The sequence below is a fragment of the Taeniopygia guttata genome, chromosome 13 (assembly GCF_048771995.1).
Source record: "Taeniopygia guttata chromosome 13, bTaeGut7.mat, whole genome shotgun sequence".
NCBI lineage: Eukaryota > Metazoa > Chordata > Aves > Passeriformes > Estrildidae > Taeniopygia > Taeniopygia guttata.
The window spans coordinates 3,835,673-3,863,662 of NC_133038.1; the positions used below are offsets into that span (position 1 = coordinate 3,835,673).

Genomic DNA, 27,990 nt, shown 5'->3' on the forward strand with positions numbered 1-27,990 from the left:
AGAGTCATAGGAGAGTGGAAATTTCCCCATTTTTGGCTTTGCCACAGAGATTTGCGTGGGGCAGATACCGCCATGAGCTGCCTGAGGACGGGGTTTAATGGTCCCACATCAGCCCTCACCTCATGTCCTCTCCTCACACTGCTCTGAATCCCAGAATATTCTGAGTTGGATGGAACTCACAAGGATCATCAAGTCCAGCTCTTGAGTGAATGGCCCCTAAAGGGATCAGACCCATGTGCTATTAGCACTGTGCTCCAACCAGCTGAGCTAATGCTCAGCACTTCACTTGCACTCAGGAGTTTGCCCCACATCTTAGCAAACCTCAGGTCCCCCAGACAGGTTCTTCTCTTGTTCCTCTGAATTTTGAGGGGAACATCCCCATCTGCACACAAATACACGTGAACACACACAAACATGTAGGTACACAGGGCACCAGCTCTCACCTTCCCTGGTGCACACATGGTCCCGTCCAGCGGAGGCCCTTTCTTTGTTTTGCAGAAATAGGGGTTCTCGGGGTGGCTACACCACAGCTGCTTGCAGGGATCAAATGTACGGAACTGGAACACACAAAAAAAATCAAAGTGGATGATGCTTTGAGAGAGATCCCACTGGAAACCTTAACAGAAGCTGAAGATGGGAGAGTTCCTTTCCTAGGTATAAAATGCCAGCTGTTAGTGCTGATCCCTGAGGAGCACTGTGATGTCTGTGGATTGAATATTTGAACATACAGAATAATGACTCTCAGGTGAAATCCCATCTGCATGCGATAGAATAAAGTCAGGCAAAAATAGTTATACAAGTGACCAACCAGCTTCCTCAGGCAGTGAGACACACACTGCCTTTTCTTACCACTTCTCCAAATGGGGCTGCTTCATTTGGCAAAACAAAGCAAAAAATCCTTGTGCACCCATGGGAGATGGAAATGAGCTGCTCAGACTTTAGCTCAGCTGTTGTAATCCCCTTCTTAGGGGGATGGAAATTTGAGATCAGGTCCCCAATCCAATGAATAAATCAGCATTTTGCCTACAATGCAAAGGCTTCTATAGGAGAGGATGGGAACCACCCACCACAAAACATACTAAATCATGATGTCTGGACATGCTTTTGGCTATTCTGAACAAAGAAGAATAGAAAGTCTCCATCTCCCATGCTCTGGAGGATGGCTATAAGAAAAGATTCTCTTTGGCTGGGACATTCTTCCAAGGCAGCATCAGAGGGAATTGTGTAAAGACACATCACTACAGCTCATACTGTAAAGGTTCTCATCCATTATCTAGGGACACCGCTCGGCACATATATTCCTGCAGATGGGAATGAGAGCAGAAGTGTTACATGTCAGCAGCTGCCAGCAGCTGAAAACATCTCTTTCCATTTAATATTTAGTTCTACTTGAGGAGCTGAAGGTGGGAGACACAGCACTGCTGCAGAAGACTCTATTTTCTGAGGGCAGTCCACTGAGAATAGCACTAATCTTGCCTTGCTTTAAACTTAATCTTTGCCTCTTCTCTTGTTTTCCTCATACACAAGAGCCAACCATGTCATCAAGAGCCCTTACAAGCTGCTTTACTTGCTGTGAGGCCTATTTTCTCTTACAAGGTATCAAAATGCATCACGCTTTCCATAAAATTGGATCATAAAAGCATGTTGCCCTGTGATAGCATTATGAGATGTGGCAGCAAATCTATCTCCTTCCACATCTGGGTGGGAGTTCTGTAGCAAAATAACCAGCTGCCAGCAAGAGGAGGCTCAATAACACAGCAAGTTTGTTTGCTTGACAACTACAGATATTTATGAAACTACACAATAATTACTTCTGTGACTCCAGTTAAAAAAACCAAACAAAGAAAAAGCCAAGAGATATTTAAAATAACATATACATCAACATTCAGTTGTTAATCCTTGCTTACAGATAAGAAGGCACAACATCTTTCCTTGTGGGCTTCACTACCCTGTCTCTATTAAGGATGTTTCAGAGACACTTAGACCCCTCCTGGATGAGAAATAGCAGAAGCTAAAGTTAAGTACTCACAGCTGTGCACATCATGTATCCCAGCCCGAAGTCAAATCGGCACTGCTCATTCATGGAGTAGTGAATCCCTGGCAGCTGCGGAAGGGAAGGCCAGTCGTGTTCGAAGGGATCATCCCGCAGACAATCATAGGAACTGCAACAGGCAAAAATTACAGGAACAGATGGGGCTGTGAGGCTTACACAGTGTTTGTGGTTTCATTGCCTTTTTGTTCCAAGCAAAATAGCACCTACAATTTCTCAGATGCTGGTCCTGAAGAGCAGCTAATATTGCAATTACGGTCACATTCACTTTAGCACGTCATATCTACCTTCAGTGGAATCTACATGTCTTTTTTTGAGGCCCTTCCATTGTAATTTCCATTTAGCTTGTAGGTAAATTCCTATCAGTCTCCAGGCTCCTTATGTGAAAAGAATCAAAGCAAGAATCCACATGAGACCAAGAAGAAAAGAAAGTCTAATTAATTTTCCATTTGTGGAATTTCTTGCTGCCTGCAGCTGTCTTTCAAGTGAGGTTTCAAAAACAAGAGGCCAGGGTTACCAGCCCAGAATACCACTGAGCTTACAGTTTCCCTGTGTCCTCCCTGAGAAGCAGTGACTCATTTACAGACTTCACATGGGTTTGTTCCCTCTCTCTGCTTCTCCTGATCGCTCCCAGCTCCATCCCTAATTTAAACTAAGTTTCCTTTCTGTGTGATCAACGTGGAAGTTTCTCCTCTGCTCCTAAGGAGTGAGGACAGCCTGTAGAATTACATCTGACCAAGTCATGCCAGTCCCACCAAATGGTTAAGTAAGTATTGGTTGATTCACAACACTGGCACAGTCCACAGGGTCTCTGAAACATCTCCCAGTTATTTTACAGACATGAGGACAACATACACGAGCCTCTCCTGGCAATCATTAAGGTTGCCTTGAAGTTACGAATAGCTGAAAGCAGAATTTTGAGATTAGATTTACTTCAAAGTAAACCATCATTCTGCTTTGTTATAAGACATTTTATAAATAGTTGTATTTAAAAGAACATAAAGCAGCCCTGTAGGCCAGATGATTTTTATTTAATGTCTAAAGCTCTGGAGGATCTTGTTAACTGAAACAATCACACTTCCCTAACAATGCTTTTATTTCTCATTGCCACACCTAAGATATCTTCAATAATAAAAATACTGACAAAAAGACTGACTCATGTTTACTCCATGTATTTTGCTGCACTTTTTTCCTACTCATTTTCAGCTTTTGCTGGTTATGGTAGTAGTTTCCCCATAATTTTTTATACAACTTGCACATAACAAGGGGAGGTTTTTTCTGTAAGGAGCAAAAAAAAAAGGTCATAAACAACAGAATGTGTCAGGGAACTCCACACAGGTCTAATGCCTGAAGTGTGAGGTCCAAAAGGGAAGGCAAGGGGCATGGAAGAAGCTGTTTCAACAGCTTTTGCATTTAAGGTGCTGAAAGAAAAATTAACAACTGAGGAACTGATTCTGGAATCATGTATGCTCTTCAGATATGAACTAATGTCAAGGAAAACCCTGATCACTAAAAGGGCAGATTTTCCTCTCTAGGCAGCACCATGTCACTGACAGGTATCATAAGCAACAAATGGCAAGACAGACACAACACTGCTGGATAGCCAAGGCAGCCCTCAGCTAGAGACTAGGGAAGGGAGGGAGGAAAGTTAACAATAAGATTCATAACAATGCCTTCTGTTATTGCTGACAGGACAGCAAATACACCCTCAATGTCCAGAGAATGAACAGACATAAATGAAATGAGAATAATCTGGAATGGGCTGAGATGAAAGCGAAGGCGAGACGCAGAGCTGTTCCACGTGCGAGGCTGCCCAGCAGTGCTCACTGAGGGCAGAGGCGGCCCAGCAATGCTCACTGAGGGCACAGGCTGCCCAGCAATACTCACTGAGGGCACAGGCTGCCCAGCAATACTCACTGAGGGCACAGGCTGCCCAGCAATGCTCACTGAGGGCAGAGGCTGCCCAGCAATACTCACTGAGGGCACAGGCTGCCCAGCAATGCTCACTGAGGGCACAGGCGGCCCAGCAATACTCACTGGAGGCAGAGGCTGGTACTCACTGGAGGTAGCGGTTCAGCTCCTGCTGGCTGCAGCGGGACCAGTGGAAGCGGTGGAAGGCAGCCTGCACCAGGGGGGCCATGATGCTGCCCAGCCGGACCTCGTCCCCGCAGCGGTTCCCTTGGCCGTCGTGCTCCATTCCTAAACTGCCCCACACACACAGAGACACAGAGGTGACGGGTGGGCTCCGATGCTGTCCCCTCCCCACATCACCAGGGGTGGTGCCAGCAGGGTTCTGAAGTCCCATGGGCCTTGCTCACACGAGCAAAGTCATGGGGAATAAGGGTGAGGCTGGAGCTAAAGAGCTGGTCTGGAGTAACTCCCACATGGAAGGACTGACCCTTGAAGGTACTTTCATGTCAAGCCTAATCCACTTTCAAAAAAAACTAAAAATGCTTTTTGTGGACTTTGTGTACATGCACATTTATGAATTACTACAGCTAAATGTGAATCTATTTCTGAATTACTGAGCCTGCCCACCCTCCAGGAATACTAACAGAAATGTTCCCAGGCTCTAAACTGGAGCTATCCAGGACTTTATATAACTTCTAAAAAAAAAAATCACACCTTAGCTTGATTCAAAGTATTTTGCAACTGCAGACTTTTTTTGCATGGAAATAAAGAAAAGCACCACACAGAAAGCTAATTCAGACAAGCTGCTGCTGTCACCCAGGAGCAATCCCACATTGTTTAAATGTGAAACAGCCTGGAAAGCAGTGGATGCTTTCTAGAAAATTACCCCAAATTACAGATATTTTGAAATTGCTTTTTGGATTTATCATTAATATATTTGTTCCTTTCCTTTGTTAGGATCTTATACTGCATTTTTAATAAGCACTATTGGACTAATGTGGGCAATATCTGTCCATAGTTAAGCCAAATTAACAGATCGAGGCTGAATATGACCTGAGGGATACAAACTTTCTGCAGTGCTGTCTCTTTTAAAGCCCATGCTGTGTTCTTTTCATTCCTAATTCAAAAATTCTGGAATCAAATACTAACTGAGTCTCAAATAGGTGTCTCTGTCTAACTAAGATATGTTTACGGTGATTTCAATAAATTTTGGCACTTTATTGTTTAAAAAAAGAGAAAGGGCCAGCAGGCTTTCTGAGGGAAAACAAAATAGATGGAAACTATTCAGAAAAAGCCTTCTGTAACTGTTATTCTACCAAAGAGAAAATGGGAAATCAGTGGGAGTTCTCTGGAGGGAAAACAAGGAAACTAAAAAGAGCTGGGAAAAACCAAAGCTCTGACAACTGCTGCCCAGGCATGGGTTCAAATCATGTCAACAGGTAAAATGATTGCATTTTTTATGTGAGATATATAGAATAGTCGTAACTGCAGTGTTTGGCACCTCACTTCTATACAGTATTGTTTCCTTTATCAGCAGTAACATATACAGATTATCTCCTTATTTAGTATGGATTGCTTGCAAGAATACTGTGTTTCACTGACTCAGTGAATTCATATTTCTGTATTATGGGTACTTTACATTTCCACCAGGAGACTACAATATATCATTCAATCTAGTCCCACAGCAGCCCTGGAAGATATTTTGATATTAGTTCTTTTTTCCCCTTTGAAAATCCCAAAATATAAAGCTTACTTAAGACCATAAAGAAAGCTTTGTGAGAGCTGAGACCTGAAACCAGAGCTAACCCTAAATATTGTTTCTTAACATCAATTGCATATGTTCGATGTCATCAGTATTTGGCTGTACCAAAAGCCATTTAGCGCACAACACAGATGTCCAATTGTACTCACACATGTCCTGTTTCATGAGCCACCACAAATGCAGATGAAAAACCATCTTCATGGTTGAGAGTGCAGCTGCGGACAGGGTGGCACATCCCAGTGACAGGAGCGTAGCCTGTGAGAAACACAAAGTGTTTCACAAAATGAGCAAGTACAGAAAAATCAACTTGGGGGGAAGCTCTAGGGTGAGCTCTGTCCTCTGTTGTCACACAAGTATAGTTGAAGTGATCCTCTCACAACCTCTGCCCCCAAACATTTAATGATGTGCTCCTTCATCAAGGAATCAGATGAAACCAGCCTTGAACAAATGAAAACTTCCTGGCACCTCTTTGGACTGCCTTATGATTGCCTTTTCTAAGACATAAGACAACAGAGGCAAAGAACACCAAGTGCTGCTGTATGGAGAAGCCAATACCAGCCCTCAAGGGGCAAAGCCCCAGCCCTGAGTTGACAGCAGTTCTGGCCAACTCAAAATGAATGGGAAAGCTCTGAGATTTCCCCCTCTGGTGAAAACCTGATCTCACAGGAGGCAGAGGTCTGAAAAAGGGAAAAAGTGGACAGTGCTTGGCCCTGCTGTTCCAGACCTCTCCATAACCACATTTCTTGCAATTTGGCTATAACACAGCAACAGCTTTGGAACTTTTTAAACACAAAATCTATTATTTAAACTTTGGACATTTCCAGGACTGTTTACATATGTATCCCATTTTCTTTACTTCAGTAAGAACACAGAAATGATCCAATAGGTAATCAGTAAGAAAGGATCAAATAACAAGTGAAGCAGTTACAACTGAAAATGGCCCAACGCAGAGCTCCTGGGGAAAGAAAACACTGAGCACAGCTCAGCAAAAGAGACACAATTAAACTGTACGTGACTAGCCTGGCTCAGTAATAAATGCAAATGCAAAACAAACCCAGACACACACCTTGCATGCCTGATGGACCAAAATCCTGCCTGGTGAGGAAGATGGCGTGGTCGTGGTACTCGGCGTGCCCAGTGTCGGGTTTCTGCTGCAAGTAGGCCCAGCGACACACGTTCTCCAGACTTTGTGAGGGGTTCCCAATCTCTATAAGACTCATAGACTACAGTCACACAGGGGAACAAAAAAAGACACCAAAAGTTATTTTTTAAAAGCGTGGCCATTTTTTTCCCAACTTTTTAAGGTACTTGACTAAATATCCCATTTCCATTACAAGTTTGTTCTTAATTAGGAGATACTTACACGTCAGAAACAAATTTTACTGGATCAAGAAAGCAAGAAAATAGCTAAAGTTCATGGTTAGATTGTGATTTCTGCATTTAATGAACTCTAAAATATAACAAAAAAAAATAGACGAGAAATAAAAAGATGGGTATACCAATGACAAAACTCATACTGGGTTGTGCACTCTTATTATTTCTATGCCACCCTGGCATCCGTTTACGTCACTTTATCATCTCTTTACCATCACTTCCAGTCTGGATATACAGTTCCTGATGGAGCCCATGTCCCTTTAGGAATCACAACAGTCTCAACCAGGAGAGGTTGACCCAGTGTGAGGAAGATCAATGCCTAATGGCCAAGAAAAGCCTATCACAACAACTGCAGAGAGCCAGCACCCTATCTTGTTCATCAGCGGCTTTTGTCATGAAATGGAACTGTTTAGGCCATTCTGTCAGACCTTGGCACACTCCTGGATGCTCTGTTGATGTAAAACAAGTGTACTTTTTCACCTGTACTTGAATCATTATTTCCAGAAGTGGACTTTCTCAGTGACGATCTTTTAAATTGCATTTTCTTTATCCCACTACTCATCTGAAGATCATTCAGAAGGTAGAACACAACTTCCCATTGTGGGGTGCCATTCTCCATATAAACTACACGTTACATGGTTGGTGAACTGACACGGCTTGGCTTGGCTCTCCAGTGAGCTGACGTGTTAGGTGAGGTGCAAAGAGCAGTCTCTTGAGCAAAGACAAGAAAGGCATTTTAAAATCCAACTATTACATTTGTCTCCTTTTCTTTTTTTTTTTTTTTGCAGTAAGTACTTTCTTCAGAGTTCCCAGCTAATTCTGCTTGATACTGTACACTGCTAAGACTTTAGAAAGCTTATTGTATGTGGTATACTGTAAAATGCATTACTAACTGACCTGTCTCAGGACTTCCAGGATTTGTAAGAACTACAGATGTGAACCCTGGCTTTTCATTTGCAAAAATTATGTTACCATGACAACACTGTAATCATAACAAAACCTACTACAGTTTAGATGCTATACTGTACTGCAAGCATTTGTCATTCCAAAATACTTAATATAGAGCAAAACTTAGCCTAGGCCAAAAATAAGAGAGAAGTAACATAATTCATATTTAAATACAGATGTATTTGATGTGTCCTCTAATTGAATGCATGATGGAATATGTAGAGTATTGACTACATGAAAAAGAAAATCCTCAAAGGGCTGTGGAAGAACAACTGGAATTGATAAAAGAAGTGTCTGCCAAACTGAGGTCTGATTTTGGCAAAACTAAGCTATTACAATTCTGCAAATGTTCAGAAAAACAAATTTATAAACCAAATAGAGGCACAGTTTGGATTCTGATACCACTGTGGAATGAAGAAGTTGTAATATAATCCTGTGCTGGATCATACTGCTTCCAGCCATAATTCCCTTGGAAATTGAACTAATAACTGTATTTTAAATGGTGGGACAGTTGTGATGCCTTTATCGAATCTTTGTATATTTACAAGAACATACTTAAACAAACTTGGAGTCACTAATACAGGCTCTTGGCTCTTCAAGAAAAATTCTAGTCCATTAAACTGGGTTTGACTGTTGCTGAGGTCTTTAATAATATCCATCAGTGGTAAAACAAAAACAAACAAGCAAACAAACACAAAACTTATTTGCCTCACTTTCACTCTTATTTCTCTAAAACGGAAAAAAAAAAGATCAATTCCTTAAAGGAGCTCAATAAAAAATCTGACTCCAAGACTCAAAAGCAAAGAATGCTGTAAAATGAAGTTGAGAAACCTCTAGTTTTCCAATATTTTCTGATGTTTGCTAATACTTCTTTATTTCATAATGACCTCCTTGTGTACATTCTACCAAATGAAAAAATGCATCATTTAAGACACAATGATCAGAAGACAATGAAAACACACACCCTATCAACATATGCTTTGTTTAAGGGTATCCAATTATTTGCAAAGAAGTCGTGAATTTGCATAATCAGCAAAAAAGCATAGAAAATAAAATGTCAATTATTTCCTAATAACCACTGCTTTATAGCTTTCCTCTGTCATCTCTTCCCTGCCCGCAAAACCAAACCCTTGTTGGTGGAGTTCATCACAAAAGCAAAATATTTGTCTCTGAATGAACTAAGAGAGCAGGTTTCAGCACTGCTCTGATTAACATCGAGTCTGCCAGAGGCCAGAGCAGTCTGGCACAGCAAAGCAGCAGCTCCCGTGGTTCAGGCACTGCCTGGCATCTGCCGTGAGTCAACAACTCTCTCACTGTATTCTGAAGTCCATTCCAAGAGCAAAACCACAGGCTCAGTCCAAGAGAACCTCAATGCTTACTTATCAAAACACTGATTTTAGAGTTTGTCTTCAAGCAAATGAAGTTGGACCAACTGGTTAATATGGAGCATTGTGGGTTTTTTCCCTCCAACACAACAGGAAGAAAGAAAAAAACCCCTTTCACATAAAAGGGGAAGCTGAGAACACTCAAGTCCTAGAAAACATATTTTAGCTGACCCAATGTTTTTACCAGTGACACAACTTTAACATCATAAAACTGAGCCTTACTGCTCTTTAAGTTGAGAAACAAGACATCCACTAGGAAGTCAATTATTTTGAGTGTCCATGTGCTATGAATGTAAGTAGCAAGTCTAGGTTCTGTAAGTGAAGAGGACTTCAAAGAGTAAGAGATAAAACTCAATCTGCTGAGTACTCCAAGTCCACTGAGCACTCAAACCATCTGGTCACTAATCCCTTGTCTTTCCTCACTGTAATGCAACAGCCTGAAAAGAGAAAGCCACTTGATTCCTAGCAAATTTTCGTCTGAATGACAACTTTCCGCAATTTGACAAAGACTTTCAGATCAGAAAGGCTCCAACAGTGCTAACAGCAAATATTGCATGGCCAGGGAACCATCAGTGAGTCAAGCTCACTGTGCTGTGCAACTGCACTGGCTGAGACTGAAGAACCATGAACACCATGGTCCTCTCCTCACAGCAAGCGATGGTATGGCCCGGGAAGGGAATTAGAGGTAGCATTTCCCTCCAAAGAACCTCCAAGGCTCCAGTAGTCTTTGGATCAAAGACTTCCTAAGCCAGGCATGCCTTTATATAGAATTTTATCCACTTTTCTAGCTGCCTTGCCTTTACAGAGAAATGCTGCTGTTCTGGAGAAAGGAGCTTAGGAGATCATGGGACCAGGCAGAGCTTGTTAGTTGACAGGGCAGATGTCATATGTTTTAAAAGGATGTTGTCCAAAAATTATTCTTGTAGAAATATCAGATAACACTTAATAATATTTTCTTTTGGATTGCGATGTGGGCTTTCATCAGAGCCCAACCCCTTATTAAATGGACAAAGCAAGTAACAAAGAGGAAAAGAGATGAACTATGCGCTGTAATAAGGGCTGAAAGGTAAAATCCCTTTTTGTCACACTGCAAACAGGGGAAGAGGGGGACCAGCAGGCTGCACAAGGAGAAGAGGTGTAGGTGTTACTCTTGGCCAGCAAAGGGCCCACACTGCCAGGAACTCGCAGGTCCTGCAGCTGGCTGGGATCTCTGACCTGGCTGGGAAGGACCGCTTTCCAAGCAGGACAGCAGGCCTGTGGAGAGCATTACTCAGCTGATCAGCAGGAAAACTGCCAATGGAAAGAGAAACTTTCCTTCTCACAGCAAGAAAAGCAAAAAATCTGTGAACTGCTGATGGAAACAGATGGAGATGTTGGCCAAGAAGTGGAAAGGGCTCAGCTGGGAAAACATCCCCCAGGCGAGGAGACACCACAGAGGGTGACGAGGACAGTCTGCCCTACAGAACTAGCTGAGGCCTTTTCTCTGGGAAACTCAACATCTACCAATGCTGCACATTTTCCTTCTTTTTTTTTGATTCTGCCTTCATTTCTTCTCCACTCCCTTCCTTCTTAGATGGAAGCAACAAAAACAAAAACAAAAACAAAACAAAAAAAAACAACAACAAAAAAAAAAAAAGAGAAGAAAACTGAGTTGCAACTACCATTCATACAAAGATGTAAAGCAGGGCAGTAGGAAGTAGTTGAAAGCCAGAGACGTCTCAGAACCTTCTTTGCTCTCTGTCTCATCCTTTGGGAAGTTAACAGTTCTCTTATATGAACACACTGAAGAACAAGTCATTAATTAAGCTGACTAGAAAGTCTTTCAAATACTTGTGGAGATTATATGACAAGGAAGAAATATGCAATTTTTTTTTTCTTGAACAATGTTATCTTAGAAGAAAACTGCAAATTTTGTCTATATTCTACCTAAGCCTTTCAAGAATATTCAAGCTGCCAGCCCATGTGAAAGACACACTGGTGTCACACACGGAATGGCAGCTCCCCTTAAACAAATGTTTTATTTATCTGATATTTGGCATCACTGGGTACAACTTCACAAAAGTGATGATGAGCAGGTAACTGGTGATAAGAGCACAAGAAATTTAGGCTGTTCAGAAGTTTGGGACCTTTCCTAACTCATCCATTAGGTGGTGCTCCAAGAGAACCAACGGAGAAGGCTTTGCAGCTCTTCAGTAGCTCCAGGAGGAGCAGAAACGTTCTTAACATGACAGGCTTCAAACTATAGTAGGAAAAGTTGGACCACAGCAGTGCACACGTTCAGGAAACAATTTAACATATGACTTTCCCTTCCTGAATGAGTAAAAACTCTGCAAAACACACTGTTTACATTGCTTCTACTTGGCACTTCTACTGCTCATTGGATATTGGATTAGAACTTCTATATTCTTCTCTCACTCATCCTGAACAAGACAAGCAAAAGATAAATAAATACAATTATTGAACGTCCATGGTAACTGAACTAACAAAAATAGATCATTCAGCAAACTGTCATTTTGCATTCATTTTGCATTGTAAAGCTTTCATATGGCAGCAATTTGTAAACATTTTTCAGTCTCTAATTCTGTATGAATGTAAGCAGATCAGGAGTACAAAGCACTGTTTATGCGATCAGCCAGCTCCACATTCTTCAAGGTCCCAACAAAACACACTGGGAAATTATACAAACTCTAAGTCTAATATATAAATAAGGAAATTCAACAATCCACACAGATAAAAAACAGGAGGGGTAATATCTCTTCATCCCCAAATGAAACCTATGAACAAAGTGAAAATACATGAACAGCTGACAAAATGCTACATCATATGTAAATCCTGGCCTTGCAACTCAGCCTGTGCAGAACTGGTTACTGGATATGGCCAAATACTGGGGTCAACAACTCCATCCTCAGACACATTTGTAAGATCAGGGCTTGATTCCTGCTGATTGTTTCAGGTCTTCTGCATCTACCAATGTCAGTGGAAAAATAAGATACTCAACTCACATTTGTGACCTAGTACAAGGAGAGGCTGCAGGAAGCTCAGGAAAAATCTCAATATATATAAATACTTATCGGGCAGGGGAAAAAAATGGCTGAGACAGTCTTCTCTGTGGCATTCAGAGAAAAGAGAAGAGGCAATGGGCAAGAAAAAAAGCCTTTAGGAGTGTTACTGTAGTTATACCATAAGAGTGGCCAAACATTGGGAAGGGCTGTCCAGAGAGGCTATAGAGTCTTTGGAAATATTCAAAACCAAGCTGGACGAAGTCCTGAACAACCTGCTCCGGGTGACCTTGCTTTGCGCAGGGCAGTTGGACTAGATGATGTCCAGAGGTCCATTCCAAGCACAGCTATTCCATGACCCTATAGTGCAGCTAACAACCTCCTTGCATTGCCAGGCGCAGGTGCTCTCAGCCAGAGTTTGCACCTTCCTGGGAGAGGCAGAGATAAGTGGAGGTGCTCATCCATCCAGGGAAATAACAGGGTCAACAGCAAAATAATAAGGACAAACACCAGATTTAAGGAATAAATCCGATTTGTACTTCCAAGGCTGCCTTATGGGAAACAGAGAGAAAGAAGAACCTGACTCAGACTGAACCAGCACTTCCATCCTGGCTGAACCAAGAACATCTCCCCTGCTTACATCAAACTTAGACATGAAAAGGTCAGATGGCACAGATAAAGAGAGCAACATTTCATGAAAATATCGAAGGTAAAGCCCTGTCCCAAATGAAGGCAGCAGGAGCTCTGCTAATATCGCAGACATACAAAATTGAAAAGTCCTTCTCAGCTGAACAGTCCTGTCCTATGAGGTTGCAAGCATCCACTCCATAGCACTTTCTTCCTGAACTGCTACCTCAAAGCTATTTGAGAGGCCCTCTGCACTGGTAGTCAGGTTCCTCTTTGACCAAGTTAACATACGGTCCAAGTCCAACCACTTATTATGATGCTAACACTGGTTTACAGCTTCTGTGGGTTTTCACTCCCTCCTGGTTGCACTTCCAGATGCCACGGAGCAGAGCCAGCACCCCTCAGCCCATCCCACCCTGCTCCAGGCTGAATACAGGCTGAATACAGGCTGAATACAGGCTGAATACAGGCCACTCAGGCTGTGCATGGTGCCAAAGGAGAGCTCAGGGGTGTCCTGCACTGCCACACTTACATTTTCCAAGAAATAAGCCTCACAAATCCCCAGGTGGCTGCATTTATTGAAACTCCTGCAGCCCCTGCAAAATTATTTCCAAGTGTTTTTTCATTAATCACTGTATTAATTACATCCATCCTAGCTAACATGTGCTTTCCTCTGTGCTGTGCAAGGGCAGCTCATCTGCACACAGAGTCACCATTGTCAGTGGACAGAGCGTGGGGCCGGAGCCAGGAATTTATGAGGTCTTATCCCCAGCCTGCCAGTGGCCTTCCGTGTGGCCTTGGAAAATAACACTTAACATCTTTGGTTTTTTAGCTGTAAAATGGGAATAATAATCTTTATTCATTCACCTCAAAGAGGCGATGAGAGGATTTTATGCAGTGCTCAGTATTTAAATGTTTCCAAACAAATTTTAGAATAACCAGTCAGGGTTTTTAAATGCATGCTCAGCTCATCTCTTGCAACCTCCTCTGCACTTGGTGCTCGTGGTTGCTTTGCTTATATCCCTGAGTATTCTAGAGCTAGCTGTATTACAGAGCTGTTACAACCAAAATAGGTCTAAGTGGAATAATTTGCACAAACATTGAATTATATTAATCTCAAATATATGCGCAGTTGCCAAAATTTGGAACCAATCTTCCTACTGCTGAAGTCAAAAAGGCAGAAGCAAGCCAGCTCATCTTTTTCCCATATGAAGAAAAATGCACTGCATGTACCCTGTTTACTTATTTGCAGTATCCCATCACATCAGAAAAGCCAGTGACTTTGGAAGTCAATGTCAAGAAAATGCAGAGAAATGCACTGTGGCTTCTGAAGCCAACACAGATATGGAGCACCCTTTGCAGAACACATTTTTCTATCCTTATGATGGAATTGATAAACGAGTGGGCAGCAGGAAGGCACAGCTGAAGCCTTCACATCAGCCTGTATACATCACTTGTTGAAAGTACTAATGGAAAAGTGGCGAGTCAGGGAAGGGCTGGCAGCTCCTGCAGGTTCTGCAAAGCCACCCCAGCCCAGCCACACTGCCTGCTCCCCAAACACCCAAACACACCACCCAGCCAGAGCCTGAGCCTGGTGCTCTTGGCAGGGCTCAGCCTACCACCCCCTCAAAGTCCTGAGGTGATAACTCACACAAAGTGCTAATTCAGTAAAACCATGTCAGATCCTTTGAACTAGTCCCTGAAGTAATTTCAGCATGTGATCACTAAGGAATATCTTCAGGTTTTTTACCAGGGCAATTAATGCTATTCCTGAAATTACTGAAACTTGTGCATGTACAGTTGCCTGTGTTTGAGAATATTAAAAAATAAGTACATTTGAAAGAGTGGAGTACCTTCAAGCAAGAACCAGTGAAAGGTTGGTTGCTATGCAACTCAAGTATTGTCCATATTATTCTTATCAACAGATGACATATTGTATAAAATAATATAATCATCTGATAAACTCACAATACAGTAGAAGGCTGCTCAGGGGTGGAAATTGGCAATAGCTGAGAGTGCTGTCATAAACTTGACGTTGATGGTACATACTTCATCAATTACAGAACCATAATGTAATTATTATGATTATTTAAATGGCACCCTTGATAATATATATAAATTGCCTGCAGTGAAGCAAATGAATCTGAAGATATTAGCTCCATGCTTTCAAAAGAAATGCTTACTCAAACAAGACTGGAATAAAATTTTCATTTTGTGAAGCCAACCACACTGCTTCATTCATGCACTGCCTTAACTTGTACACATACTCTACTTAATACTATGTGTTTTGAATATATATTTTCCTAAAAATTGTTAGTGCTCATGTGTGGGACAGTAAAATATTCAAGGCTTTGTTCTAATTCCTCAGAACAGGTTCAGAAAATAGGAATTATACACTTCTCTCTGCTTTTCCACTGCTAAATTATCCCAAATGTTTAAAGAAAAATATCCTCACCTTCTACTCCCTGGTACGGGAGTCCTCTGATGAGGAACTTTAAAAATATGAACAACAAAGGATGTATTCCTATACAGCCATGGCATGCAGGTTCCCACACCATAAAGTAGAGGAGCTCTGGAATGATCTCTTGTATACATACTTTATACTATTTTTTGAAAGCAATAGATTGCCTTTTTTGTAAACAAGAATCAGATATGGAAATGCAAGAAAAGTTATCTTTGGGGAAAACTTGTGATAGCAGAATTGTTCCATTGAAACCAGCAGGACAACTCAGAAGCTAAAGCACTGTCCACTGCAGATTGTGGATTAGAATCCAAAAGTAGAATATCCACAACCAGATTACACAGACCTGCAAATGCTACTTCTCTGATGTGGCCAAAGACCCGCCGAGAAACAATGGCTTCTGTCCTCCACCCCAACTCTCCTCTCTAGAGAATATGAAACTGGTAACGTTCAAATTATAAATGGACAAAGCTTTGCTCTTCACAAGAAAACAAAGATCCTTAAGATGGAATTATGACTGCTGTAGCCATTGTCTGCCATCTGGAAACTGGCAGAAATAAGCAGAGCTCACACTGAGGTAGATCTATAGGGCTAAAGATGAATAATAATAAACACATAACAGTTATAAAATACCCATGAACTAAGGACTGCAAAGAAGTCACTAGCCCAGGTACTAATTCCACTGGCTTCTACCACTATTGCAACATCAGATTTGTATGAGATTCATAAGTCAACCTGCAATCAAATTTTTGCCATTACAGCAATCACAAGGATATTTCAACCATTTTGTAATTCAATGTTAACTACACACTCCCTGAACTTTCAATCGCAAAATGGCAAACATGACCTTTTTTTACCTTTTACTTTAGGACATACATCCAATTAAGCTTATCCAAAGTGCATAACTATATCATCATCATCATCATCATCATCATCATCAACACTTCAGGAAAAGCAGAGATGGATTGGTGTGTTTAGTTCTCAGACGAGGAAGCTCCAACAGAAAGATTTAACCTTTATCCAGGTAATCAGTCTCCTGCAGAGTCCAGACTAAACCTGAGAGCTCCCTCATTTGCACCAGGGAGGAAAATTCTCAGCTGGTATTGAGCGGGGTAAGCTGGTGAATGCCAGTGGAGCTTCACCATCTGCACTGGCTCTTTGCTGACAGCATTCCAGCAACTTCCATGAACAGACATGGAGTCATCCAGAATCCAGGTTTTCTACATGAACATGGAAATCCCAGCACTCCAGTCACAGGAAGGTGCATTAGACATTACCACTGCTCTGAGCAGCTGGGCCTGATGCTGCATTTGAAGCTCTAACATCACATGTCCTTAACCAAAGCAGTTATCAACATACTTGAAATGTCCTGTTCTTGTTCCCATGGAAGCTGATGTTGACTTGGCAGTAACAGGACACAGGTACTGAACAGATCAATACTTTTGAAACCCATTTAACATTTTGTCCCTCTTTACCCAAGTTTTGTCTGTGGAGCAACCCCTGCCACAGAAACTGAGAGAAAGAACACTTGATATTTTTAATTACAGATTTGATCTGCAGAGCTCTTACCTTCTGGCCCCTATTCCACAGAATATCCATTTAACTTTAAGCACAGCTGTAGTTCCCCTGATAATAAGCACAAGTATAAATGAGTTCTTAGAAAGTGGCCATAGCCCTCAGCATCTTGCAGGGCTGACCTTGTGCTTACTGTTACTTACATGCAGTTGAACCAGAACACGTTGTGTTTTCTTTAGGAACTAAAATGTTCTCTATGTTTCATGGACTATTTCAAACAAATGTGAAAAGACAGACTGCCAGAGCTGAGCAGTAACTTCAAATGACACAGGGAAAACCCAGAAGAAATGGAAATTATTTGAAATGTAAAGTTTAAATTATAAGCATATATATATAAACATGAAAGTTCTTTATATTCACAGACTAGTAAGGATAATATATATGGATTAAAATACAAAATAAATAAATGTCCCCAGTAACTGTTCATAAAATAATGAAGTCTACAGATATTGATATCCTCCATTTAAATTAACCTTTCCTTACCTTGCCGTAGCTCAGCAGGATTATCCTCACCAAGACAACGTTAATGTGAGCACCCAAGGACTCATCATGATAAATTTCATTAACCTGCAAAAGAGTTCAGTGCTTTAACAATGGTAACTATGAAGGCAGTGATACAGCCAGTACCTTTTATGCTGTCATTAGGCCAGACACCACTTTGTGATCATATTTAAAACATGAAAAACTCCACTAATGAGACAGGGAATGGTTTTTTTCCCAAACCATGCTGTAGTCTCCCAACAGGCCATAATTTAGGCAATGATTTCAAATAAATATATACTCAGAGACTTCAGATTAACAAGTTTATAAATGCCAGCCTAATTGCACTTGGAGGTATCATGGTGCACCCACACGATGCAGCTGAGCTGACCCATGTGTACCCACTGGAGCCTGGAGCAGGGCAATCCAGGCAAAATCCCAAATATCTCTCTGCTGAGCAGGACCATGCATAGGGAAGGAGATGAATGAGCAGAGAGACAGGACCTCTCTCCTGGGAGCCATTCACTGGATCAGCTCAGCTGCACCCTGTAACTCTTCCATCTGGGACCCATCACATCACACTGCCAAGAGGATGTGTCTCCCCTAAAAAGCTGGTCAGGCACATGAGCTGCCTTTATTGTGTGTCAAAACTCATCAGTGTTAAACTTTGCAAGTAGAACAAAAGCTACAAAATGACAGCAAGTTAAAATTGTCTTCTTTTTTTTATACCAGTGCTACATAACTGAACACACACACAGGGAAATCACCCCAGGAACACTGAAAAGAAAACTGTAAATATTTAGAGTAGAGAATGAAATGTGGATGAATAACAATTACTTAGGAAACACTGCTACAGGCAAGCTGGGCAAATATTAACTGTTAACAAGGCTGATTTAAGTATTCTGTGATGAAGACTGCATGAGACTTGGCCAAATGGCAGGGGTTTAGCTTTACAAATTAGAAGAGGCAGATGAGATCCCTGCAAGGCAAGTTCCTTCCCTAAAACCTCCTTCCCTTGGTAAAGGTTGCACCAAACTGAACTGTTTTGCTGGCTGGACCTAGATTTCATTTATTCCTGCAAACTAGATTCATTACTTCAAGCTAATAAATAACTTTCAGGGAACTTTTCATTTGAAACATGGTAAATAATGTCCTGCTACTTCAATCAGCCCCAGTTTTAATGGCCAATATTTTATCTCTTCAAAAACCATTGAAATTAAATACATCAGTGTAGGTTTTGGTAAGCAATCCCCACTGACATTTTAAAGTGAATTTTAATTTGTTTCATCAGTATTTTTTGACAGAAGAGCCTTATTTTATGCCTGGTAGGCATCCAAGTTTTCAACAGTCCGGAGTGTCCTGCTGAACCACAGCTCCAGGAGGAGGCTCACACCCTCCAGGGCACCTGGGGAACATTCTGGGGGATGCCTGGATGCAGGCTCCTTACTGGTTCATGAGCAAGCAGAACCTTGGATTAAGATGGTGGATGAGGAGCCCATGGCTGTGAGTGGCCTCAAGGGCTTCTGTTTTCCTTGCAGGGTAGAAGGAGCTGATTATGTTCAAATCTGCTTTGTAAACAACCCCTCTAGAAATCAGATCATCAGATCTCTTTGCATGTTTAAATAAGACTTTAGAATACTAACTTTATATTCTGAAATTTTAAAAATGCTACTTTTTTACTTTGAGTACCATTGCTCAACACAGATTATAAAGAGGTACGACATAAACACATTTTGCTTTACAAAAATTCTTTTACCCAGGAAAAAGACCCTTGAATGCTGTCAAGGGAGGCAGGGATATTAATTTGCCTCCCTCTTTGTGTGGTGAGAAGAGAGTACTCACATCAAGGATATGAGGTTGAAATAAGCTGTAAATTACCTGTACATGAAATGAGTATTAAACAAAAACTTGTGCATAGAGGACAGTAAACACAGCATGTAAATAAGTATTTAATTAGTTCATAAAGCATAATCCAAATTGGTGCACAACACTCTCTCATTAACTTCTAGAATTTAACCTAAGCCTCTTTTAACAATCGTTGAGTAACCGAACAACTGTATCACTGTTGTGTGCCAAAGGGAATCTTGGCTTGAAAACATTGATGGAACAGAATTAAAACACTGTTTGACTATTCATGCAAATGACATCTAACAAACAAACTGTGAATGAACAGAAAAGCACAAGCACTGTAAAAAGCTGCTTGGTTCTCTTGGGATCCTAGATTTTCTGCAGACAGCAGGCCAATTCAAAGCTCTGGGTGTTGGTGTCATTAATAAGGGTGAGTCCAAGCTCTCTTCACCCAGCATCTTCCTCTGACCTAAACTGTACTTTGCTAGGAGTGTCTCACTGCACATGAATAATATGCTGAAATAGAGGCTTTTCCTTTTTTTCAGCAGAGTCAAAATCATACGTATTTGTTTCAGGAAGCTGTTAGAGATAGAAGATCCAAACAAATGTTGTGTTCTCAGAGGTTCCTGAAAATGCACACAGCGAAAGGGCCAACACAATCCCTAGCTCAGATTCTCCACATTTTCACCTCTTATTTCAACAGGAGAACAGAGTCAAGCTAATGCAGCTCAATATATAGGGCAGAAGATGACCAACCAGCCTGTGCAATCAGAAAGCTCCAGGCTTGAGAGCAACTCACAACTTTGAAACTTAGTGTTTGAAAGCACAGATAGGCAGACAATGGAGATACGTGTTCAGATGGCTCTGCAATAAATATGCACAACTCTGGAAAAGACTGTAAGTACTTTTCCAGCACTGCATCTCCATGTATTTCAGCAGGACATCCTGGTTCATATCAACAGAAGAAAAGACAGAGTTAATCTCCTGTTGTTCTTAGATCAGTACATCTAAAATTAAATTGCTGCATAGAAGAAAAAAAGTACACAGAGACCATCCCATAATCACAGCTCCTGAACTGAAGGCAGTGAATGAATTAAGTCTTATTAAATGTCCTACAGTGATTCAGCATTTATAGAGGGTGATGAAGAAGGCTGGGTAAATCTCAAAGAATTCAAAGCACAGTGAAACACTGTAAAGACACTTTCATCAAGCTATTGTAGTTCACTGACTATTTTGGGATATCTTTGGTTTCTTCTTCTGGGATATTTCAAAGGAAAACATACACTTCTATTTAAAGTTTCTGTGTAGAAATCAGACTGGCACAGATTGGTGCTACATAAGAAAAACAAAGACTTTATTTACTTTTTTCATCTGTCCCTCTCTGCTAATTTTATAATTCTTCTGCCTTGAACAAGTTTCAAGTCAGCACAGTAAGCACATGAATACATCAAAAAGCTAAAGGCAAGCCAAATGCCAGTGAGGTGCCACATGCTTTGTAAAAGAAGCACTGGAAAGTTTTGATTACTGAGCAAAGCACTGCCTGATCCTAAAAGGGAATTTTGAAAGCTCCTGTAACACAAATAGCAATCAACAGTCTGCAGTTCTGCTAGTCTTGGTGCAGAGCAGGTTACCTGCTGATAGAGCTGGCAGAATTTTTAGGCAAAGTCAGGTGGTTCCCTGTAGCCCTGTTAAACCAATGCACCATAGGAGAATAATCTGTGTATTTTGGCAAATCATCAGCAAAATCATTCATGCAGTTTGAAGGAGTCCCCAGCCTTGCAGAGTTTGTTAGTATCTGCTATGCAAAAAGTAGATCATTTCATCAGAACACAACTCCTGAACCATAAACCATCGGGTTCATCCCGCAGCAGCTCCATGGATTGCTCCTCACGCCTGGGTGAGCGATGCTCCCCCGGGCTCCTGAGCACACACCCCTGTTGGACATCTCAGAGCTTCCACCTCGGGCTACATCAGTGTCAAACGGCTCTGACCCAGCACCAGCAGCCATCAGAGGGCATGTCTGACCATTTGGAGAGGGCATAAACCAGGAGTCATCTGGTTTTGCAGGCACTGCAATTTGCTGATCCATCCAAGCTAATTAGCTCACTCTTTGATCACCCAGCATCCTTACACAACTATTGCTGCAGGAACTACTGATGGCTACGTGCTCCCAGGCAGAGCTGGGACCATGCGTGGATCTCAGCCAGAGCAATACTGGAGAAGCTGGAGAGTATCAGCTCCTACCCTGTGGGATGGCAGAGCTCCTGGCAAGTCATTGTTAGAGCCCAGCCCAAGAGGCAGCTCATTCATCAGATCATAATTATCTGCAGCAAAGCCTCGGTGCCTGGTGGGCATCCAGTGATTGTCTATTTCTGTAAGAAATGCCTGGTTTGAATTACAGGATAGGAACCAGAAATGTCATGGTGGATACTGAGCACAAACTTCTGTAATCTGACCCTCCCAAAAGCATTTCCCTCTTACTTTATTTTTCTGCGGTCCCACTTCAAACACCACTGTGCTCTTCAATTTTCATCACCTTCTTTATGCTTTTGAAGATCCCAAATGAGCATTTCTGACATTCCCAAAGCTTTATCTTAATCCCACAGGAATAACATTACATCAATTCCTCTGGTGGATGTACTATTGGTCACATAAAAGTCATACAGCAAAATCAAGGGCTCCTAGTCTCCCTTTCTAGTCCTTACAAGGCATTTCTTCATTTCCTCCGAGAAGGACTCTCTTTTTTTCCTGAAATATTTATTGAGCATCACAAGGAAAAAAGAAGAATGAAAGCACACAACACACATGAAACTTAAAGGTCAAACCGTGATCCCACATTTGGAAAACATCTATCATTCTGCTCAAAACCACATACACCAGGCAGTTTTAGAAGAGCTTGGCAATGTACTTTTCAAAACAGAGATAAGAATCTCTCATTTTCTATGCAAATATGAGTCTGAGTCCAGATTTACCTTCCCTGGTGTCAGAGTCAGCAACTAGGTGTTACCACATCCAAGTTAGCTGCTTCTGATCAAAATGAAAAACATTCCCCAGCAGATGTGCTGGCAAGACACTAGGTAGCTTCATGTTACGGGCCTCTATCTCATCTTCGACTGTAACATTGGCTTTAGAAAGGTCATAGACTTTGTTTTCTGACTTCATGACTAATTTATTTTCCTTGGTTCCTCCCACAGGCTCTTGGAACTTCTCATTCCTGCTCACAAACCACTGCTGTGAGAAGTTTCTCTAAACACTGTAAATTACCTTTGCACCAACAGACTCAGTATTTTTCTGAACTACTGTCTCAAGATCATATTAATAAAATCACCTATAGCATCATAAAATAATTAAGCAGACTGATTTATCTCTTTACTACAAGGGATAGGGGTGTGGTGTCAAAGTAATAAATATGGTGACCTCTTCAAATCTGAGTGGTTTGGTAAAGAAAAACACCCAGAATTTGAAAGCCAATCCTAATTATCCACACTCCATCACACAAACCACACTGTCACAACTCAGAAGAGCCTGGCTGAAATCTTTGTGGCTAAAGCTCATGTTCGTATTTGGAGTAAAGGAAAAAATCTGTCTTTTAATAGTACCTACCCTCTGCCTTGAGGATGGTACCAAAACCTGTGTGATAGGGCAGCAAGGCACATTCCAGGTACCAATAATGAGCAATGCTCACCTAATTGATGCTGGGAATAAAATCCCTGTGAAAATGAGCACAACCTGTAAGAGTTCTGAGAGGGTCTTTCCTGCAGGAACCCCTGAATGCCCAAGCACAACTACAGCTTCCACTGTAGGGTAGCAATCAAGATAATGAACAAAAATAATCTCATGAAGGCCTCTACAGACATTGTTCACACCAGTCACAGCTACTGGTTTATAATGAACAGTCAAAATGTGGAGTTAACTCACGTACATATATTGAAACTTTCAAACAAGCTGTAATTCAGCTACAGACAGCTGAAGTCCCTCAGATGAATAGACCTGGACTTACATTTGTTATTTGTGGAACTTCTTAGAGTTAGTTCAAATTTAGAGTGCCCATATTGAATAAACTGATTTTAAATAATGAGCACTGGAACTTATGAATTATTTAATTTTAAAAAATCCAGTTGAATTCTACATTATTGAACTATCCCTGCTGCCTAAAAGAAATGCTTTTCAGTTTAAAAAGCATGATTCTGAAGACAGGGAGCACCATTATTTCAATGTATTCAATCATCACTTTCTTTTTAGCAGCTTGAATTAGACATGCTTTCAGGTTTTTATCCAACTGTCAGTTAGAAACCAATGGCATTTCTGCCCTTTCCTCTCATTAGGGACTTGCTGTTCTGTACCTGCAAATCTCCATCCCTCATCAGCCAGAGATACGAGAGCCGAAATCTCATCTATAATAGTAGGATCATGTACATCCTATTAAAGAGGACAGATAACACATTCAGCAGCGCCTCAGGGCCACAATTTCAAAGACATGTGTAGTGCTGAAAGATGCAGGTGAAAAACTCCAGGGACTTTCCAAAGCCCCCAGCTGCATAACTCTCATTGATTTCAGTTATTCAAATGAAAAGTTGTTTAATGTATTTGTTCTGGAGTTGAAGTTTCACTTGAAGGCTAGGGGATACATAATCCCATGAGTTAATTTTTAATACTGATTCTCACTGATTTCAAAGGCAGGTAAATTACTAAATACTCAGATAAATCTAGCTCAGAGTGAGGCATAATTCTAATTTAGAGTCTATCTCCCTTTGAAATAACAGCAATTAGGCACTTAGCTACTTTGAGGAGATGGGCTTTAGTATCACAAATATTTTGGCCATATATCCATTACATGAGTATATATAAATATTTTAATATTAGCTCTTTTACAGTAAAGGAATTGAATTTAAAGATTTTTACTCCTGAAAATTGCTTAATCCTCAAAACTATTTTAAGAGGGCTATGAAACAGTGAATTTCAGCACCAGGACTGGGTACCAACAACACCCATTTCAAAATCAATGAACCCTTTAGGTTGGAAAAGCTCTTTAAGATCATTAAGTCCAACCATACTACCAAGATCACCACTAACCACATCCCCAAGCACCACATCCAAACATCATCTAAACATCTCCAGGGATGGTGACTCCATCACTTCCCCGGGCAGCCTGTTCCAATGCTTGACAACCATGAAGTGATTTTTCCAAATATTCAATCTAAACATCTCCAGATGCAACTTGAGGTCATCCCACTGGAGAGCCTTCCAGCCCTCCAGCAGATCAACACTCCCATCTACCTTGGTGTCACCTGCGCATGGACTGAGGATTCACTCAATTCCCTAATCCAGATCACTGATATTGAGCACTGCTGGACCTGGGGAATACCACTTTGGACTGGCCATCAACTGGATTTGGTTCCATTTACCACCACCCAGCCAGTTTTTTATCCTCTGATCAGTGCCCCCATCCAAGCCATTCAGCTCAGTGACACCCATTCAGTGCCCTTTTCTTCCTCCCAGAGCATCCTGCAGTGAAAACCTTTTCTTTCCCAAGCAACAAGGTAATTTTACAACACCACTTCTACCTTTGCACTTTTCTAGTATTTCCCAAACAATTGTACAAACAGATACAATTACTGAGGGGTTGAGATGCTTTCTTGCTGAAATTGAATTTCCTTCCATGTTCTTGAGCAACTACAGAACTACAAGATTCCACCCAAATATCTCTCCTCTGTGGAAATGCTCCTGCATGCTATAAATACAAAGTTAATTTGTGCAATGTGTGGGCTCACGCTTGGAAATGCAGAGGACTGTGCAGGCCAATATCCTCCCCAGGAAAAAACACAGCATGACGTGCAAGTGAAAATGGTGCAAGCAAGAGGCACCGAGGGTCTCTAAAGCAAAAACAATGGCATATTTTCCAAAGGTGACTGAATGTCCCGATGGTGCTGAGCAGAGAAAAGAGAGGAGGTCAAGAGAAACCAGAGTTTTGTCAGAGGAAATGACTGGAGGATGAAAAAGGGGAGGCATGAGGCCGAGCTCACTGCAGTGGAACGGCTGGCGCACAGTCAGACAATACGTGGCTGCAGCCCAACGTGTTAAAAATCCTTTGGCATCTATCACCATTTGTTTGGGAGTGACTTCATTTCCAAACTTTGGGATAAATATTAGCACAGCTATTCAAGATAGCCAGGACACCCAACCCCTGTTTTTTCTCACTTCATGGCTTTTAGGTGTGGACTGTAACACATCACTTAAACTGCACAAAACAGATTTTACTGAATTTACAGTCACTGCACTGCACTTGGAAAAAAAATATATTGTTTTGATTGGGTTAGTGGTAGGGTTCCACCCAAGATCCCTGGGAAAAGTTAGTTAAGGACAACTGCTCACGCCATCACACATAAGGAGATCAAGCACAGTGAGAGAGGCAGCCATGCTGGGAGTTGCTTCTGGGAAAGTAATGTCTTTCCCCAGGAGGGACAATTCACCTAAGACTTATTTCATTTCTGGAACCTCAGAAATTCAACTATTTGATCACCTGTTTTATCTCCAGTAAATACTTTCACTATTATTTTATTTTGTTACCATGCATTCTTGATTTTATGCTTACTACCTCGTTACCATACAAAGGTAATTGATTCTATGCCTTGTTACAATAGGAAGCTAACTGATTGCATCCTAAACCCAGTAGGGTACACACAATCTGATAGTTATGAGAGGATCTCCAATTAGATTTAAAAATACAGATGGAATTGTTTGTCACTGTCTTTTCTTTTTCAAGATATGTGACCTTGGACCTACATATCTCATCAGAGACACATTGCATGCAGTGACCCCTAACAGCCAGGGACCCCAAGGCCTTTTATAGTGGGCTCATTTTCAAAACAAAAACCCCCAACCACTCAAAGAGGAAGAAGAGAGGGCGATGGGGGAGTCAGTGTGAATCTCAGGAAAGGAGAGCAAAGCCACGTTCTACACAGATTTACACCTTGCACCCATCCAGCAGTGAGAGCAAGAGCTGGAGCTGTTCTGCTGAGAGGAAGGAGAGGTTCTGCATTGTGTTGTCCTTGGCACAAACCACGTCCCCAGCACCACCATCTGCAGCAACAAACCCCTCCTGCCTCTCTGTGCTGGAGCTGGAAACAGGACTGGTTATCATCACCACCCCTCTGCTAAAATACAGACTCCAGAAACCAGATGAGTTTTGAAGGAAAGAACAGGACAACACTGATGACTGCCAGCAGCTATCCAGAGCCTTTCAAGAGGCCTTGGGAGTTTCAAGCAGCTCCTTGAATTTGGGCACAAGGCATGGGACACATCCTCAGTCCCCAAAAGACATGTTTCTACCTCAGAGCTCTCAACAGAACAGTTGCTGCCTATGCCAAGAGCTGCTGTGCCCTGTGGGGATGGTTACACAGGCTGCACTTTCTAAACCACTTGCAGAGACAGGCTGCTGAAGAGTTGTTATTTCTTGCAATTTGTGTCTTGGATGGTTTACTAAAATTAGGAAAAAGTATATTCCAGAGCTGGAACATTTATGGCTTCTTTACCATTACTGTATATTTTAATTCTTAAAAATAGATTTAAGTGACATGATAAGTAAAGAGTCCTGTTTAATCTATTTTGGCCTGTTTGCCACATTCCTGGTTTGGTCTGTTTGACTTGTTAATTTAGAGATGCATAAAACCATCTGTTTCACTGTAGACTTTGTTTTAAGCCTCAGAGGAAACAAACCACACAAATAAATTAAATCCACTATGTCATTTCTGTTAGAATATATGCATTTACAGCCATCAGAGCAGACACCAAGTATCCCATAACTCTAATGTCAGGGCAGGTTTTTAACTATTTACAATGCTGTTATAAAAAGTCATAACTGAATTCATATCACACGAGGGATTTTCTTAAATTGTATTCCATCTCTCATTTAAAATGAAAAACAGTGATATTCTGCACATTGCTAAAAGAACGTAATAAAGAAAGAAAAAAACCAAGCTTCATAATTAAAAAAATACATCTTGGAAAAACTACATCCCAGACAAATCTACCCAATAGCCTGGATTTCTGCCTCTGTGGTTTGCAAAGTGAAAGGAGTCATCTACAGGCTCATCCTTTTGACACGACTGCAAACTTCAGCAGTCAGACTCCATTTGTCAAAAACAGAGCAGACCTACAATTTTTTACTCAACACTATTTTACTAAGAACACACATTCACTGAGGCCAAAGCTTTTTCAGAAGTGTATTTTATTGAGAAAATACTCCTGTTCCAGATGAGAAGAAGAAGGAAGAAAGTCATCCCCAAATGAGTTGTCTGTGAGGGGGGCTACCACTTATTTCTATTTCTTCAGAAAAAAAAATATATATTTTTTTATTTTGATCTGTACTAGGGATGGTTTTTCAAGTCTTCATTCTTTTCCAAAAAATAGTGTCCTTGCTTACTGTCGGGGGTACTAGAGGGCTGCTGCATTGATATTTAGAAATACAAAGTGATTCTTTCAAACACAATATTCCCTAGTGTCTCCTTTCATCACTCCTACACTATAAAGTCTGTTACACAGACTATGGTTCTGAAGATTAAATATTTAAC

General features: G+C 41.3%; 1 protein-coding gene across 1 annotated transcript in view; it reads right to left on the bottom strand.

Moving 5' to 3' along the window:
* ADAMTS2 (ADAM metallopeptidase with thrombospondin type 1 motif 2) overlaps positions 1–27,990 on the bottom strand; it is a 174,723-nt gene that overhangs the window by 31,128 nt on the left and 115,605 nt on the right. Inside the window, exons 5-10 of the mRNA XM_030283925.4 lie at positions 17,576–17,659; positions 6,790–6,946; positions 5,873–5,978; positions 4,111–4,254; positions 2,030–2,162; positions 444–557 (exon numbers count right to left, since the gene is read on the bottom strand). Coding sequence (XP_030139785.4) covers positions 444–557; positions 2,030–2,162; positions 4,111–4,254; positions 5,873–5,978; positions 6,790–6,946; positions 17,576–17,659 — 738 coding nt within the window. The remainder of the gene's footprint in view (positions 1–443; positions 558–2,029; positions 2,163–4,110; positions 4,255–5,872; positions 5,979–6,789; positions 6,947–17,575; positions 17,660–27,990) is intronic.